Source organism: Eumetopias jubatus, unplaced genomic scaffold (genome assembly GCF_037043125.1).
Source record: "Eumetopias jubatus isolate StellerSeaLion01/CBP00866 unplaced genomic scaffold, mEumJub1_p1.0 scaffold_1, whole genome shotgun sequence".
NCBI lineage: Eukaryota > Metazoa > Chordata > Mammalia > Carnivora > Otariidae > Eumetopias > Eumetopias jubatus.
The window spans coordinates 199,107,168-199,123,096 of NW_028274807.1; the positions used below are offsets into that span (position 1 = coordinate 199,107,168).

Genomic DNA, 15,929 nt, shown 5'->3' on the forward strand with positions numbered 1-15,929 from the left:
AAAAGACAGTGAAAGGACAGCCAGCAGAAGTGAGGGCGACACTCAGGCTGGAATGGATGAGTGGCCGCTGCCTGCTCAGTCGGCTTGCCACTGGGACAGCTAGACTAGCCCCGGGGCTCGCCACAGGCCACGCAGGGCCAGCTTGTATTGAGTTCCTACCACGCACCAGGCTGAGCAGGGGGAGGAATGGAGACCCTCTCAGTGGGCTGTGACACCCCAGCCCACAGGCTCCAGGAAGGGGAAGCTAGTAGCACTTCCTCAAAAGTAGTTTCGGGGTGGGTGTGTCTGCCTTCACCCAGAGTCCAGGAACAGGCAAGACCCCATGGGGACACCCAGAATCCTGGATCCTGACCACCTCCACTTCCATGGCTCCCAGGTGGCAGGGAGTCCCCAGCAAGAGTCTGTGACCATCAAATCACAGCCCTTGCAGATAAGAGCCTCAGCAACTTCTGCTTGTAGATCTCAACGGCCAGAACTGGCTCCCTCCCTGCAGCCCTGAGCCAGGCTCCACCTCCTGGTACATCCCCTGTACTTCCCCCTTCCTGCTTTCCTAGCCCAGAAGCAGTTCTGAGACTGGAGTCAGCTACCCTGCCCCCTCTGCCCCTTCCTTCCAAACCTCTCTTCCCAGCCTTCTCTTACCCGCCCCCACCCGCCCCGCCGAGAAAGAGTCCCAAGCCTGGGAAGCCTTGAGGTCCAGGTCCCCCCCTCCTGGTCATCCACCTCCTACAGAGATAATTGGCTTCGGCCTGGAGAACTCAGGCCAGGAATTTCTGGATGGGCTACGGGGGCAGGAGGAGTCATCTATTCAACTACTGACTACTGTGAACCCATGTGGGCCACTGTGCTGAGAACCCTAGGGAGAGAGAGAGGCAGCTGGGACCCTGCCCTTCAAGAGCACATTCCAAACAAGTAAACAAGGAAATGAACTCCACAGTTTCAGAGGAAATCAACAGGGAGACAAGAGAGCCACGGGGAGTGTATGCAGGAGTTTAACAGTCTGAGGAGAAGACCTTTGAATGATAAGAGACCAACCATGTGACAAGCCAAGAGAGCGACAAGTGGAAACAGCAAGTGCAAAGACTCTGGGGTAGAAAGACACTTCGTGGGGCGCCTGGGTAGCTCAGATGGTTAAGCTTCTGCCTTTGGCTCAGGTCATGATCCCAGGGTCCTGGGATTGAGCCCCGCATCGGGCTCCCTGCTCAGCGGGAAGCCTGCTTCTCCCTCTCCCACTCCCCCTGCTTGTGTTCCCTCTCTCGCTGTGTCTCTCTGTCAAATCAATAAAATCTTTAAAAAAAAAAAAAGAAAGAAAGAAAGAAAAAGAAAGAAAGAAAGAAAGAAAGAAAGAAAGAAAGAAAGAGAAGAGAAGAGAAGAGAAGAGAAGAGAAGAGAAGAGAAGAGAAGAGAAGAGAAGAGAAGAGAAGAAAAGAAAAGAAAAGAAAAGAAAGAAGAAAGAAAGAAAGACATTTCGTGTTCCTAGAACAGAAAGGAGGCCACTCTGGCCAGAATAGAACAAGAGGTACAGTGATGTGAGAGAACACCGCCAAGAGGCTTTACTGACGAGTAGGGCAGGCAGGGGTTTCCCAAGTCCCCAAGAGACACTGAGGTAGGGGTACACCTGAGCCTGCAGCAGGCATCAGCATCTCCAGGCCAGTGACTCATGCCTGGCCCTGCAAACCCAACTGGTCCTGGCGCTCAGGCTGCTACTGACATGACTGGGGGAGAATTGCCCAGGGAGCCTTTGGGGCTCAGGGGCCAAGTCTAAGCTCAGTCCCTCTCCTTGTCCTTGAAGAGTTCATGGTCCTACTCCTCACTGTGTCTGCCACATATACAGCCTCTAAAGGCCACCTCCCCCAGGAAACCCAGGGTCCTCAGAGGGCCTGGGAAATGATAATCAGCCTAGCCCCAGGAGCCACTCTTCTGTTCACCTTGTTGCCCGGCCCTCCCTGTCACGCTGTCCAAAGGCTGGAGCTGGTAGCCTCTCCCGCGACTCGTTAGGGCCTTCATTAGCAATGCTTCCTGGAATTTAATTTAATGAAGGAGCAAAAACAGCCTTAATGAAGGTGATGCAAGAACAAGCAGCCCATGAGGTGCCTCCAAGGCCCAGCCACCTGGGCTCAGGGGCTTCCTGTAGACGGTAACTGGGGGTAGAGGGACAAGAGAAAGGGACTTGTCCTGGGAGGGATGGTGGTCATTGAGCCCCAAGGGGAGGAGACATTGCCCTGCCATACAGCAGGGAGCAAATGTTACCACTGAAGCCAACCACACACAGGAATGAGCCTGGCTGGGCCTGCTTCAGGCTGCTGGAGAAAAGCTTCTGAGATGCTATCAAACAGGGCAAAAGTCCTGGGCCAGCATGGGATGTTGGGATGTCACAGCACAGTCCAGGCCGTGGGCTAGCACCAGGGGGTGGTCAGCAGGGGCCAGGTCATCAGGGCCATGGGCCAGACAGGAGTTTAGGTTTCATTCCAAATGTTAATTGTGATTGAAACAACTAGGGTTTGTTTTTGTTTTTAACAACTAGGGGATTTTTAAGGGAGGGTGACATGATCTGCTATTTTAAAGTTCCCTCTGGGGCGCGCCTGGGTGGCTCAGTCGTTAGGCGTCTGCCTTCGGCTCGGGTCGTGATCCCAGGGTTCTGGGATCGAGTCCCGCGTCGGGCTCCCTGCTCAGCGGGAGGCCTGCTTCTCCCTCTCCCACTCCCCCTGCTTGTGTTCCTGCTCTCGTGCTCTATCAGATTAATAAATAAAATCTTTAAAAAAATAAAAAAAATAAAGTTCCCTCTGGCAGCTATGAGGAGTATGGCCCCTGTGGACAAGGAAGAAGGCAGGGAGAGAGGCAAGGGGTGAAGGTGATGGAGGGAAGCCTCCTGGAGACATGGTTGTCCCTCATCCCCTAAGAAGCAGCTCCGGGGACATAGACTAGGGGGCATGTATACCTGGATTGAGCTTGTTTCCTCTAGCAGGTTTGGGCTGGCTGGTCCCCTTTCAGCCCTCTCCACAGACTTGGCCTCTCCTCAAAACGGACATTTAAAGAAAATCGGTCTTGGGGCACCTGGGTGGCTCAGTCGTTAAGCGTCTGCCTTCGGCTCGGGTCGTGATCCCGGGGTCCTGGGATCGAGCCCCGTACTGGGCTCCCTGCTCCGCGGGAAGCCTGTTTCCCTCTCCCGCTCCCCCTGCTTGTGCTCCCTCTCTCGCTGTGTCTCTGTCAAGTAAATAAAATCTTCAAAGTACCCTCCAACCACTATTTTTAAAAAATAATAAAGAAAATCGGTCTAAAGGGTTCCCCGCGCCCCATACCTGCTTTCCCCACCTCTGTGCACCTCCCACCTCCCCGACTGGAGTTCCCTTCCCATTTCTCCACTGCTCGAAGCGCTCTGTGTCCTGACCCCGGGCCTTGCGCAGCGCTAGGGCCCCCGGAGCCCGGGGGCTGTATTTCATAAGGGAAATGGCCCGGAGGTCAGGCACAGGGCAAAGAGCTGCGCGGCTGCAAGTTCGCGGACTAGACTAGCTCCAGGCCTGCCGCCGGCAACCCGCGTCCCCCCACCCCGCCCACCGCAGCCCTCTAGCACCGCCCCATTTCTTGACCCCACTCCCCAAATTCTCGCCCCCAGGCCCCACCCACGGCGCCCCCCACCCCCGGGCCGAACTGAAGCCGGAAGCGGCCTCTGAGCGCGCGCCCCGCCTCTTCCGGGGCCTCTCTAGGCGGGAGTGAGGGACTTCAGTGGCCGCAGGAGGCCCGGCAAGGCTTCGCGGGGCAGCGGCGCCCCCTGGCGTGCTTCGGGCGCAGCGCGGGAGCCGAGACCGGCCCGGCGCCCTCCTCTCGGCCCCCCTCCCTCCGCCTCCGCGCAGCCTTCCCCTCTCCTTCCGCTCCTCTCCTCTGGCTGTCGTAGGCCTGCCTTCTCGCCTCGTTTAGTCTCCGGCTCTAGCCCCGGCCTCCGCCGACCTGCCTGCAGTTCGGAGGACAGCGAGGTCCTCTGTCCACAGGGCAGCAGCCGTTCGGCGTCCTCTGGCTCCGAGTTCTCCAAGGCGCCCCGTGGCGTGGCCCTCGCTCGCGCCTGGTCCCAGCCAGCCAGGCCTTCCCAGCCATAGAGGAAGAACGTTCCCTCGGCCCAACCCCGGAACGTGCCCTGACAGCCGCCTTCTGCTCTCTCTGGTCCCGGCACCTTCGCACCCTCGGTTCCAGGACGCTCTCCCGCCTCCGCATCCCCAAATGCACAGCGGAGATCGGGCGCCGATCTGGGGCACCATCCTGACGGGCACTTCCCGGCGGCTCCGTGTCTATGGCCCGCGCCCAGCCTGGGGCCGGTTGCGCAGTGGGGGGCTCTGAGTTTGACCCCGGGGTAGACATGGGCAGGATAAGGAGAGGAGTTCGGTCGCGCGGGGAGGGACTCTCAGAAGGCTAGAGCAAGAGTGGCTCTAGGAGTCCAGCCCCTTCCTTCCTTCCAGATCAGGCAAACCTGTGGAGGTCCAGGCCTAACCCCCTGAGGACCTGGCCAAGTGTGGGACTGGCAGCTCCTAACTCACCTGCCCAGGATGCCCTTCCCCGTCCCCTCCGCCCTGTTAAGGTCCCGGCCCCTCCTTGGCCACCTTTCCCCCTCCTGTCCCTCCCCGAGGCTTCCTGCCCCTCCCCGAGGCTTCCTGCCCGGATTCCTTCCACGCACCAGCCGGGAAGCCTTTGGGGACTGCCTTGGAGTCTCAGGGCCCGGCTGCACAGTCATAGCTGACCATCCCAGCCACCCAGCCCCTCAACGTGTCGAGTGGGTCACGGCACAGCCCAGACTCCGGCTGTTGGCCGCCAGGGGACAGCAGAGGCCGCCTTCTACGGACCTCGGGGTCGGGGTGGGGGTGTGGGGATCAAGTCGCCGCCTAATCCTGTCCAGGTCCCGCTGTGCGTGGCAGGGCAGGTTTGCAACCTTATGTGGTTTTGAAAGCACTTTTGTTCTTTCAGATTTTTTCCAGGACTACTCTAAGTAACTTACAGTCAATTATTACTGTTCTAAGTTGTTTGAAAGTTAGTTGCTAGATGAAATTTAAACAGAGGTCAAGGCAGATATCTGGATGAGTCCTCTGGGTCCCTCTGTGTGCTCTTCCATGTCCCTGGCTACCAAAGCTTGGCCAGGCCCGCTAGTGTCTGCCTGTATACTCCCTGGTGCTTACTGTCCAACCTGCAGCTACTATCTTCTAGCCCAGTATCTCTAGAGCCCTGGACTTCACTTACCTCCAACCCACGGTACAATCTCTTCCCAGTCTTCCTAAAAGCCTCTGTTGGCCCTGTTCCTGTCACTGCACACAGGTCGTCTATACCTGGTCTCACCACTCCTACATCTCCCTCCTCTGCCTACTCCAGTCAGGCCTGCCCCTCCCTCCCCAAAACAGCCCTGGCCTGGGGTCCTCAGCGCCCCACACGTAGCTGAACCCAGCTGAAGCTCCACGCTCACCCTCTCCGGCACTTGACTCCTGCCTGGCTCCCAGGAGCCCGCTTCCTCCCCGGTTTCCTCCCACCGCCTCCTGGCTCCCTCTTCTTAGCCCCTTTTCAGATTCCACCTCATCTCTCCTACCTCCTAACAGGAGTGTTCCAGAGCTCCATCCTGACTGCTGCCCTTCTGTCTACACTCACCACCCTCTTCTCATCCAGGCCCCTTTGCCTCCCAGACCCAAAGCTCCAGTGCTGGCTGCTCTACTGAACTTGAGTCACTTGATGAGAGAACTTGATGTCCAGTCAGTGTTTAAAGCTTTTTTTTTTTTAAGATGTTATTTATTTATTTGAGAGAAAGAGAGCAAGAGTGAGAGAGCAAATATGAGCAGGAGGAGGGTCCGAGAGAGGGACAAGCAGACCCCCCACTGAGCAGGGAGCCCAATGTGGGGCTTGATCCCAGGGTCCTGGGATTAAGACTGGAGTGGAAGGCAGACGCCCAACCCACTGAGCCACCCAGGCACCCCTGTTTAAAGCTTTTCATGGGCAAAACTGATCTCCCTCCGTCCCAAGAACTGCCTCCCTCATGCGATGCAGTAGCAGTGTGGTCCCTAGAAAGCCTTAGGATCACCCTAGACTTGTCTGACCACCTCACTCAGCATCAGCCACAATGACTTCCCAGGTGCCCCACTTATGAGCACATTCCACCTCAAGGCTTTGCACAGGCTGATCCCTCTGGCTGGAATATTCCCTGCAGGCATCCACATAACTTCTTCCTTCTCCAAATCTCTGGTCAAACATCTCTTTCTCAGTGAGGCCCACCTTGGACCCACCCACAGAACCCCTGTTCTTTGTAGCCCGTATCTTGCCATTGTTAGTCCCGATGGTACTGACCATTTTCTAACAAACTATGTCACTCACTGATTAGGTTTCACGTTTCTGGTCTGAACTCAATCTCCCAGCTAGGATGTAAGTTCAAGGAAGGCGGGGGTCTTCACTTTGTTCACCGCTGTGTGTACTGGTGCTGGAAGAGTGCCTAGCACGTGGGAAATCTTCAGAAATACTTGTTGAATGAATGAATCCCTTTTCCATCAATAGGTGAAGGTGTGCCTGCGCACACGGGTGAGGAGGGTATGGGAGGGGGAAGCAGCTGGCCAGAGGAGACCAAGGCGGGGCTTTGGCCCCTTTTCCTGGTTTATAGCATCTCATTTTGCTGTTACAAACAGTCATAAAAAAGCAGTGAAGGGGCACCTGGGTGGCTCAGTCGTTAAGCCTCTGCCTTCGGCTCAGGTCATGATCCCAGGGTCCTGGGATCGAGCCTCACATCGGGCTCCCTGCTCAGTGGGAAGCCTGCTTCTCCCTCTCCCATTCCCCCTGCTTGTGTTCCCTCTCTCGCTGTCAAATAAATAAATAAAATCTTTAAAAAAAAAAGGCAGTGAAAAGAAATATAGAAGACCTCTGTGCTGGACTTTCGGGCTGCTTTAACTTGTTAATATTCCATGCAAAGCAAATTTTTAAAAAAGGAAAAAAGAAGAGAAAGAAGACCTAGGAAATTCTTCAAAATACACCAAAATGCTTAAGTATGATCAAGGGCCTGCAGACCCATCCTTATGGAGGCTGAGTGGCTGGACCTTTTTTTTTTTTTTTTTTTTTTTAGAGAGAGAGAGAGAGAAAGGGGAGGGATGGGGGCCAGAGGGGCAGAGGGAGAGGGAGAGAGAGAGAATCCCAAGTAGGCTCCTTGCCCAGGGCAGAGCTTAACTCAGAACTCGATCCCACGACCCTGAGATCATGACCTGAGCCGAAATCAAGACACTTAACCCACTGAGCCGCCCAGGCGCCCCTGAGCGGCTGGACCTTGACAGCCAGGGATAAGGCATACTCATTTTCAGGCAGCCATGTGGGCACTTGCTTTTATTTATTTATTTTTTTTTTTTTAAGATTTTATTTATTTATTGGACAGAGAGAGACACAGAGAGAGAGGGAACAGAAGCAGCAGGAGAAGAAGAGGGAGAAGCAGGCCTCCCGCTGAGCAGAGACCCCCGATATGGGGCTCGATCCCAGGACCCTGAGATCATGACCTGAGCCGAAGGCAGACGCTTAACAACTGAGCCACCCAGGCGCCCCGGCACTTGGCTTTTAGATATAGTCTAGTGGCCATATCGCCTGCCCCCTCCCCCTGGAGAAGGCTGCCCACTGGCCAGGCTGGAGGAGACCTTGCTGGGCAGGCAGAGGCCTGTGGGGGGCGAGAATCCTTTCTCCACCCCAGTTCTCTGTGTGTGTGTGTGTGTGTTGGGGGGGGAGGGAGGAGAAGCAGGTGGAGCTCCAGTCTGAGCGACCTACAGCCAGGCCTGGGGTTTTAAGGGAACCCAGGCAGTCCTGTGACTGCTCTGACCTACAGCCTTCTTTGGACAGACGGGAGTATGAGAAAAGCCCCCCAGTGTCTGTCAGCAGGATGGACCCCGTCCTTCCTTGCCTCATACTCTGCAGGAGCCAGAGGTTCCATGCAGGGCTATGACCTAATCCGATGAGGAGAAAGCCAAAGACCCCCAGAGGGCAGCCTGTATGCCAGGACACTCAGGGCTGCAGCACCCTTTAGGCTGGTGTCCAGCTCTTTTCTGGGGCTGCAGGGCTCCCAGGGAAGTCCCCAGGCTGGAGTCCGGCACCTTGGGCTAAAGGGAACTAGATCCAGGAAGCCCCCCTCTGGTCAGCGGGCACTGCCATGGGCCTAGCAGCCACCAGCTTGAGGAAATTCTTTCTTCAGGGGTTTCCCAAGCTGGCAGCTGCCTTGCCAGTTCAAACCGGATTTTTCCTGCTGCCCTTTCCCCGGCGGCCTAGCCGGGTGCAGGGTCTCTCCTAATGAGGGTTTGGTGCCAAGGCCTGGGCAGCTCCATCTTGCTGGGTACCAGCTGGTTTAGGCCTGCCCCAGGCAATGGGCAGCTTCCCGGTCCCATCGGGGGCCAAGGCCATCTGGGGCTACCCTGCATCCTTAGACTAGCCCTGCCCTGCTTTGGAACCCCTACTCAAAACCCAGGGTCCCCAATACAGGAACTCACTAACCCACCTTTATTCACAGTGGGTTTTACTATTAACAGAAGATCAGTCTGACAGGTCACAGGATTCCTGGACTTTTGTTCCCAGACTCAAAGCATTGACAGAGGGTTGACGCGGCAGCCAGGGAGGGCAGGGGGCCCTTCGACAGGGCTTCCGCAGGGCTCGGCTGCCCCCAGCTCAGACCCTCCCTGAAGCTGCTGGGGATGCACCTCACGTTGCCTCCTTCCGGAGGCCTCTCTCTGTCCCATTTCCTGGGGCCTCATTAATTCCTCCCCACCTCACCCCGTGAGAAAGCAGGTCTGTGCTGAGCCTGGCCCAGATCCAGAGCTGAGTCTGAGCATGCCACTGGCTGGTTTGGGAGGAAGGGGGCCTGTCCCCACCCTCATCTCAGGGAGGGAGGCCGGAGGGTCTCCCATTACCATCCATGTCCTGACGTCTACCCACTTTCCACGAGCACAGGGGCCATGGGGATCAAGAATACACAACATAGCTGGTCTTATGTATAATATTTATAAAAGGGGGCCCACCACCTCTCCACTCCTGCCCCAGACCAGTCCCTGGGGTCTTTGGCTCCCAGGGACAGAGACACTCCGGGCCCCAGCCTCTTTCTTCTCCCAGAAGTGGAATGTGAGCCATGGCCCAGGCTTGGGGTGTGGGGAGTCCCAGCCTCCCCAGGACTGGTGAAGAGACAGGGCAGGGGTCCCTTAGGGGTGCCCACACCAGCCCCACACTCAAAAGAACCTGCTGGTTCCAGGTATGGGGGGGGGGTGGTCTGCTTCTGGTGACGGGAATGGGAGAAAGAGACAAGAGTATCTAAGGGCCTGAGTCCAAGTGCCTGAAAGCGGCCTCAGGGACAGAAGTGGGAAGATGTGAGTGAGCTGAGGGAGATGAGTCCCCAGGGTGCAGACCGCCGCCCAGCAGCATGGTGGGGAGATGGCTGCAGGCCTGGGTTCCAGCTCTACGTGCCCTACAGGTGGTGTGACCTCAGGAGGCAGCTGCTGGGCCTCGTGTGCGCATCTGTGCAAAGGAGAACAGAGGCTTGGGTGGGGGCTGAGGCAAGAGGGAGGGAGCAAGTGTACAGCCCCACCCTGCTCTCAGCCCAGGCAGCCCCTGGAGCCTGGGAGCCCAGCAAGGGAGTGGCCCTAGGGCCTTGGTCTACAAAAACCTTCCACAGAGAGGATGTGAGGCAGGGCCAAATGCCATAGTGTTAACACATCTTTCTCCTCCCCCTTGGCTAGATGGGAGCAGGGGCTGAAGACTCTGGGCAGGGGTACGTGGATGAGTAGTCAGAACAGGATGGATGTCTCCTCCTAGTGGCTTCCTCCATGCTGGCCAGTCCCTGACACCCAGTCAATGATGATGAAGCTCAAGCTCATGGTCATCAGCAAGAGGCCAAGCACAGCGAAACAAAGGGCCTGTGGGGTGAGGAGTCAGAGTCAGGAGTGCAGTCAAGGCAGCCCCCTCAGCCCCACACCACCAGGCCACCAACCTCCAGGACCCTCGCACCAAGATTTTGGGGGTAGACTTTGTAGGCTCCCTCTCGGTGGGTATGATGCGGAAGTAGAAGATGGCGGGGAAGATGAAGATGAGGCATGGGGCAGATGTGGCACCTGCAAAGAATGAGGCATGTCCACATACTGGCTAAAGTCCACGGGTGGACCCTTCAGTGAGATCAAACATTCCTTGTTGGCGGGCTGTCTTCCTTGAGACTCCACTTGAGAGCTCTGCCTGATTCTGGAGAGCCCACCAGCCCCTCCCCTGGTTCTCTGTCTACCTGGATGGAAAGCTAGTGCTGTCAGCAGTCGAACAATGTCTAGCAAAGAGAAAAGGCAAGCCAAGAGACAGACACAAAGCCCTGAAGATATTGGGCTCCTAGATACAGCTATTCCTGAAGGCTTTTTCATTATTTGAGCCAATTCATTCCTTTCTGCTTAAATCACGTTTAAGTCAGATTTCAGCTATATAGAACCAAGAGTCTTGCCTATGATATCCATGACACTCAGTTCCCCAGGCCTGTGCATGCATTGGTCCTTGCAGACTTGGGTTGGGGAGTGAGTCTTCTGAGTTGGGTCACCCCAAAGATATCTCAGAATTGTCTGATCTTCTAGCTCAGAGGCCCAGCTGGGATGGGACAGTGGACAGAGTACCAAACCTATAGTCCCATTATCCTAGAGCTAAATCAAGGCCCCCCACTTACCAGCTGTATGGCACTGCTACTCCCCTAATCATGATAGACCTTAATTTTCTCATATGTGAAATGGGGACAAGACCCAGTGAGATCCTTTGTGGCGGTCCCTGGCACCTGGGTTCCACCCCATCACCCAGCAAGGGGAACTGTCTCTGGTTTTGAGCCCTCAAAAGGGATTAGAATAGCCTTAAGGACAAAATCTCAGACAGGAAGCCAAGCTGTGCACACATGGCCAGTAGCCACCACTTAAATGTAGGGTGTGATCTCAGGAATCTGCCAGGATCTGCAGATAGGAAATTCTCTGGGCCAATGCCCTGTCTCTATACACAGCTGGGCCAGACCCTTACCAATGACCCCGAAGATGCCCAGGATGTTGGGAGCGAAGATAACCAGCAGGTTGATGCAAGTGAGCAGGCCAATGGCAATGAGCGTGTGCCGCAACCAGTTGAACTCCTGGTTCTTAAACAGCATCTGCTGGATGGCACGTCGCACCTGGGGGGCAGGAGTGGGAAGTGTCACCAATCTGTCAGCTCCCTCCGTCCCACCCTGCCTTGGTCCACCTACCCACCGGCTCACCGGAAACAGAACGATTGGCACCGTGAGTGTGACTGCCGTCAGTACGGCCACACGCACACAGAGGATCAGCACGTCGAATGGGTCCACCCTGCTGTAGGTGTGCAGTAGCTCCGACTCTACCCCGTCTGCGGCAGGCAGGGAGGGCGGTCAGCACGTGGCCCGGGGAGGGGGGTGGGCTCTGAGCCTGGGTTGACCCTGACACTGTGCGGAGTGGCAACAGACTCACCTCCACAGCTGCAGGGCACAGTTAGGCGTCGCACACCTACTTAGCGCCTACAGTATGCAGGGTGCCATGGCCACCGGCCAGCCCCGTGCCCCCCAGCCTGGCCTCTGCCTCTGCCCCCATGGTCCAGCCATACCGTAGAAGGTGAGGTAGCCGAAGAGGGCAGCCAGGAAGTACATGACATACATGACGGAGATGGACAGGTTGGAGATGTGCTGCATCTTCCTCTTGGAGGGACTATGGTGAAGCAGGGGAGGGGACTGGTGCCAAGCTGGGCCACACCAGAGACCCCCCTGGGCCCTGGGGTCTCTCTGGCACCACACCCTCACCATTTGGCAGCTGAAGAAGTCTCCTTCTTGTCCCCAGTCGCCCCTCAGGGCAGCCACGGAGAGCTTTGATAAAGTGACTTGGCTCCCGTTCCTCCCCACCCCCACCCCCACCCCCTGTCCTGTCAGGACCACATTCATTCTCCCCAAACCAGCTTAAGGCGGCTGCCCCCCTCTCAACCACAGACACCTACTCCTTGAGCTCTGTATAGATGGGCAGCACCTCGGGATGGCAGACGAAGGCGAAGGCCATGATGGGGATGGTGTACGCCGTCTGGGGAGACACGGGGACCACGTCAGGGCAGCCCCACTCTCACGGGGCCCACCGCCCCCACCCTGGCCTGTCGGGACCTGTGAGTTGAGTGTGAAGTAGCTCGGGGTGCAGAGGGCTGTGGTCTCTGTCTCAATCTGCAGCTGTGCCTCCTCCTTGGTGACCTCCACGAGGCTGAAGTTGCCCGTGATGTTGGTGAAGTTGAGGGGCAGTGGGCAGGGCACGTGGAACTTTTTGTAGATGACCTGGGTTGGGGAAAGGATGAGAAGATCAGGGCCAGACTAGATCTGCCCGGGAGTCACTATGACGCCACATCTAGATCAGGACCGAAGGGGCTGCCTTCTGACCCAGGCTTCCCAGAAAGGCCTGACCCCTCCCCCTGACAGAGGAGCCTGCCCCCCATCCCCTCCCCGGGGGGACCTGCCCTCCACTCCAGCGTGGAGGGTGACTCACTGCGATCAGGAAGAACACCATGCAGCTGAGAGAGAAGCCGCTGGAGTAACCCAGGTAGCCTGCAAAGTGCGGAGGGTCTATGAGACTGGGGTCCCCTCCCAGGCATCCCTCCAACACCCCCCTCCGCGGCTCTGGCCTTGCTACACTCACCAAGCTGCCGCATCAGTGCCAGAGGCAGAATGACGGTGACAGAAACTAGGATCACCAGATAGTTCCCGTTCATGTACCAGTCCCTGCAGGGACAGGAGTGGGGAGCCAACATCAGTCTACTCAGCCTTGGGGTGGGGGGCGTCTGCCTCCATACCTAATCGGTGCACCCGGGGTGCTACTGATGGCGTCTGCCATCCCGAGGTGCTGCCCATCTATACAGAGCTCAAGGAGTAGGTGTCTGTGGTTGAGAGGGGGGCAGCCACCTTAAGCTGGTTTGGGGAGAATGAATGTGGTCCTGACAGGACAGGGGGTCGGGGGGTGGGGAGGAACGGGAGCCAAGTCACTTTATCAAAGCTCTCCGTGGCTGCCCTGAGGGGCGACTGGGGACAAGAAGGAGACTTCTTCAGCTGCCAAATGGTGAGGGTGTGGTGCCAGAGAGACCCCAAGAAAATACTTGTTCAGAGCTCTGAGTCTCTCTTTTCCCATCTGCAAAATGGACGTTCTCTCAGCACTCTCCTGGGCGAGGTGAGGACTAAGGCGCCGGGCTCCTGCTTGGTGACCATTACAGGGATAGTCACTGCTCTTGTTTTTCTCAGGACACACAGGTCTGGGTCCAGCTTCCCCAGGGAGTGGCCCCCAGGGGCCCAGGGAGGCAGGGGGGTGAAAGAACCTGGCTCTGGGGGGTGGGACATTTTCTATGGGGGTATCAGAGACTTGCCAACGTCTGGTGCCCCTTGTGGTCCCTCCTGACATTTGTATCCTGCATCATCCTGCACCCTGCCACCACCAAGGGACAGGGGGCACAGAGAACGAAAGGAATAAGGAATGAGACCCCCCCCTTCCCAGGGAAGCCTAAAGGCCAACTCCTTGGGAAAGGCCCCCAGGACCCGGTGGGGGGTCGGGGGAAGAATCCTGACTGCTTCTCTCCTCCCAGAGCTGCTCTCAACGTCACACCCTTCTGTTTGCCTGGGCTGTGTGGCCAAGGGCAGGGCCTCGCTGTCATTTCTGTCTCCACCCACAAAACATGGATGATGCCATTAGTGCTGGCTAAACTGATGGGCAACTGGGACACCATGGGCTTAATTTCTTGGTTGGGGGGGCTAACACCCAAGCCATGGTCAGGAATAGCAGGCGCTTAGAGCTAAGCCCAAGGCTCTCAGGCCCTTGCGTGTTCACAGGCTGGGTCCAGGCCCAGGTGGGGGCCCAGCTTCCTCGGCCTCACCGCACCCCTTACCCCCGCTGGCCTTCCTGGGGGATTCCCCTAGGTGCTCCCTAAACGACTGTCGACTGAATGTTAGCTCGGCTGGCAGGTCTCTGCCCCTCCAGCTGCCGCTTGCAAGCACTGTCTTGTCTCTCCCACTAGCCCAGCCTGGGTTCCCGGGGCCAGCAGGGCACATGGAGGGGTAGACGAAGACCTCCCACCCTCACCCAGCCCCACCCCACCCTGGGGCTCACGAGGTTTGCTCCTCCAGGTTCAGGAAGGTCTGTATGACAAGGGGCAGCTCAGACTTGATGATGTACAGGTAGCTGGACATGGCTGGGGGGAGAGGGGTAGGCAGGCGCTGGGGTCAGCCAAGGCAGCCAACCCTCGGACTGCCCACCCACCCACCACCTGCCCGCGTCTGCCTGCCTCACCTCCAATATTCTGCAGTGTGATGGCCAAGGCCGCTGCCAGTTTCCCTGGGGTCCCAAAGGCACGGTAGCCCAGCTGCTCATAGGCACGGATGCCTGTGGGCACGAGGAGTCAGAACAGTCAGGGGTGCTGTCCCCGGTCCAGCCCTCCCTTGCTCCAGGTTGGGTTGAAGGCTCACCCACGATCCCTGAGGACTTGAGTAGCAGGTGGATGGAGTAGCTGGAGAGCAGGGCGACGGCCGTCAGCAGGAACCTGAGGAAGATGGTTGAAAGGAAGCCACCTGGGGCTTCCCTGGGTGGCAGGGGCGAGGAGCTCTGGGAGGCCTGGGTGTGTGGGTCTGTGACCCAGGTGTCTGGACCCCCAACAGGTGTGGATGCAAGTTCAACAGGCCCCAGCAGTGGTGAACACCACCCATTTGACGCAGGGTGAGCCGCAACCCAGAAGGGGCCTCTGAGCACCACCTCCTTGCGTTCTTGGAACAAACATGCTTTCCATTTGGGCTGCAGGGCAGAGTTCCCAGGTAAAGGACACGTGTGCCCGCACAAGGCCTGGCCGCAGGGGCTCACTCATCATGTGTAAAGGTGGTAGAAGGTTAGACTCGGGTCTGTTAGGCTTGTCCTGTGTCGTAATCTCCCCGCTTTGCTGGGAAATGAGGGATATTTGTCCACCCATGGCGGGTTTTTTTTTTAGCCATGGTTTGGGTTAAGCCCACCCACTGCAGCCTGGGTCTTGGGATGGGAAACCGGCGGGTCCTGGGAGGTCATGACCTGGTGGCCTGTTTAGGGCTCCTGTCTCTGGAGGGTTCGCTGAGAGGACTTACAGAAAAAGGATGATGCCCGTGTTGGCCATGGCATAGGCGAGGCCCAGGATACCGCTGCCCATGATGGCATTGCTGAGGTTGAACACTGACATCCCAAATGAGGTCTTCCCCTCGAACTGCAGGCACCAGAGTGAGATTGGAGTTGGGGGGGGGGTGTTCAGCAAAGCATGGAGGGCCTCCCAGCATTCCCCCTCACTGTCCCTTAGCCTCCCATTGCTGCCCCACAGCACTTCATTACTGCACGCAAGCTCCCAGCGGTGTCCCGAACCCCCAGTGCACCCCGGCTCACGTCAGTGAAGTGCGGCTCCTTGCTGGGGCTTTTCTGTAGGAAGCCCTCGCCCTCAACACAGCTCCGTCTGGGGCCCTCGACCCTGCAGGCACAGGCCAGAGCAGGCAGCTCACCTCCCGCCCTTGCTCGGCACCCTGCCCTGCCCTGAGCCGTGCGTGGCTGGGCCTCTCCTCTGCTCACCTCGGGTTGCCTGCCACGGGGGTGGTGACTGGGAGTAGCCCCTCCGAGTGTTTGCCGTTGGGCACCAGCTCCACCATTTCCGTCTGCAGAGGTGCTTCCATGGTCAGGGGCCACCACCCGGATCACTAGCTCTCACACCAACACAGAAGTCTGCAGAGCAATGGGTCCCTCTGGTTATCCCCGCTCCCGGGACCCATGGCCCAGCCTCCCACCGGAAGTCTATAGCTGTATCACACCTCCCAGAAGGTCACTCAGGACTTACGTGCTTATGCGGCTGTGCCTGCTGCCTCCCTGGGCCCTGCTTTTGGGGGAGTAGAGCTCAGATACCTGAGTTCTCCGGGACATCCTGAGGGGACA

At 57.7% G+C, this 15,929-nt stretch overlaps 1 protein-coding gene across 1 annotated transcript; it reads right to left on the reverse strand.

The window, feature by feature from the left end:
* Positions 1-9,773: 9,773 nt before the first annotated feature.
* On the reverse strand, positions 9,774-15,711 carry SLC38A3 (solute carrier family 38 member 3). The gene is made up of 15 exons (XM_028124461.2): positions 15,573-15,711; positions 15,393-15,474; positions 15,104-15,219; positions 14,462-14,535; positions 14,286-14,378; positions 14,106-14,187; positions 12,651-12,733; positions 12,501-12,559; positions 12,128-12,292; positions 11,971-12,050; positions 11,587-11,687; positions 11,228-11,352; positions 10,999-11,143; positions 9,970-10,073; positions 9,774-9,878 (listed from the first exon to the last, which is right to left on the reverse strand). Exons 1-15 carry the CDS (start codon positions 15,671-15,673, stop codon positions 9,774-9,776), a joined length of 1,515 nt encoding a protein of 504 aa, XP_027980262.1. The 5' UTR covers positions 15,674-15,711.
* Between the last annotated feature and the right edge of the window lie 218 nt (positions 15,712-15,929).

Bases quoted from the DNA above. Each gene is read 5' to 3' on its own strand.
- SLC38A3 (XM_028124461.2), bottom strand. From the start codon at position 15,673: ATGGAAGCACCTCTGCAGACGGAAATGGTGGAGCTGGTGCCCAACGGC. The intron at 14,188-14,285 runs GTGAGGCAGGCA...CTCTCCCCCCAG, and splicing joins CACACTGCAGAATATTGGAG to CCATGTCCAGCTACCTGTAC. The intron at 12,734-14,105 runs GTGAGCCCCAGG...CTGTCCCTGCAG, and splicing joins AACCTGGAGGAGCAAACCTC to GGACTGGTACATGAACGGGA.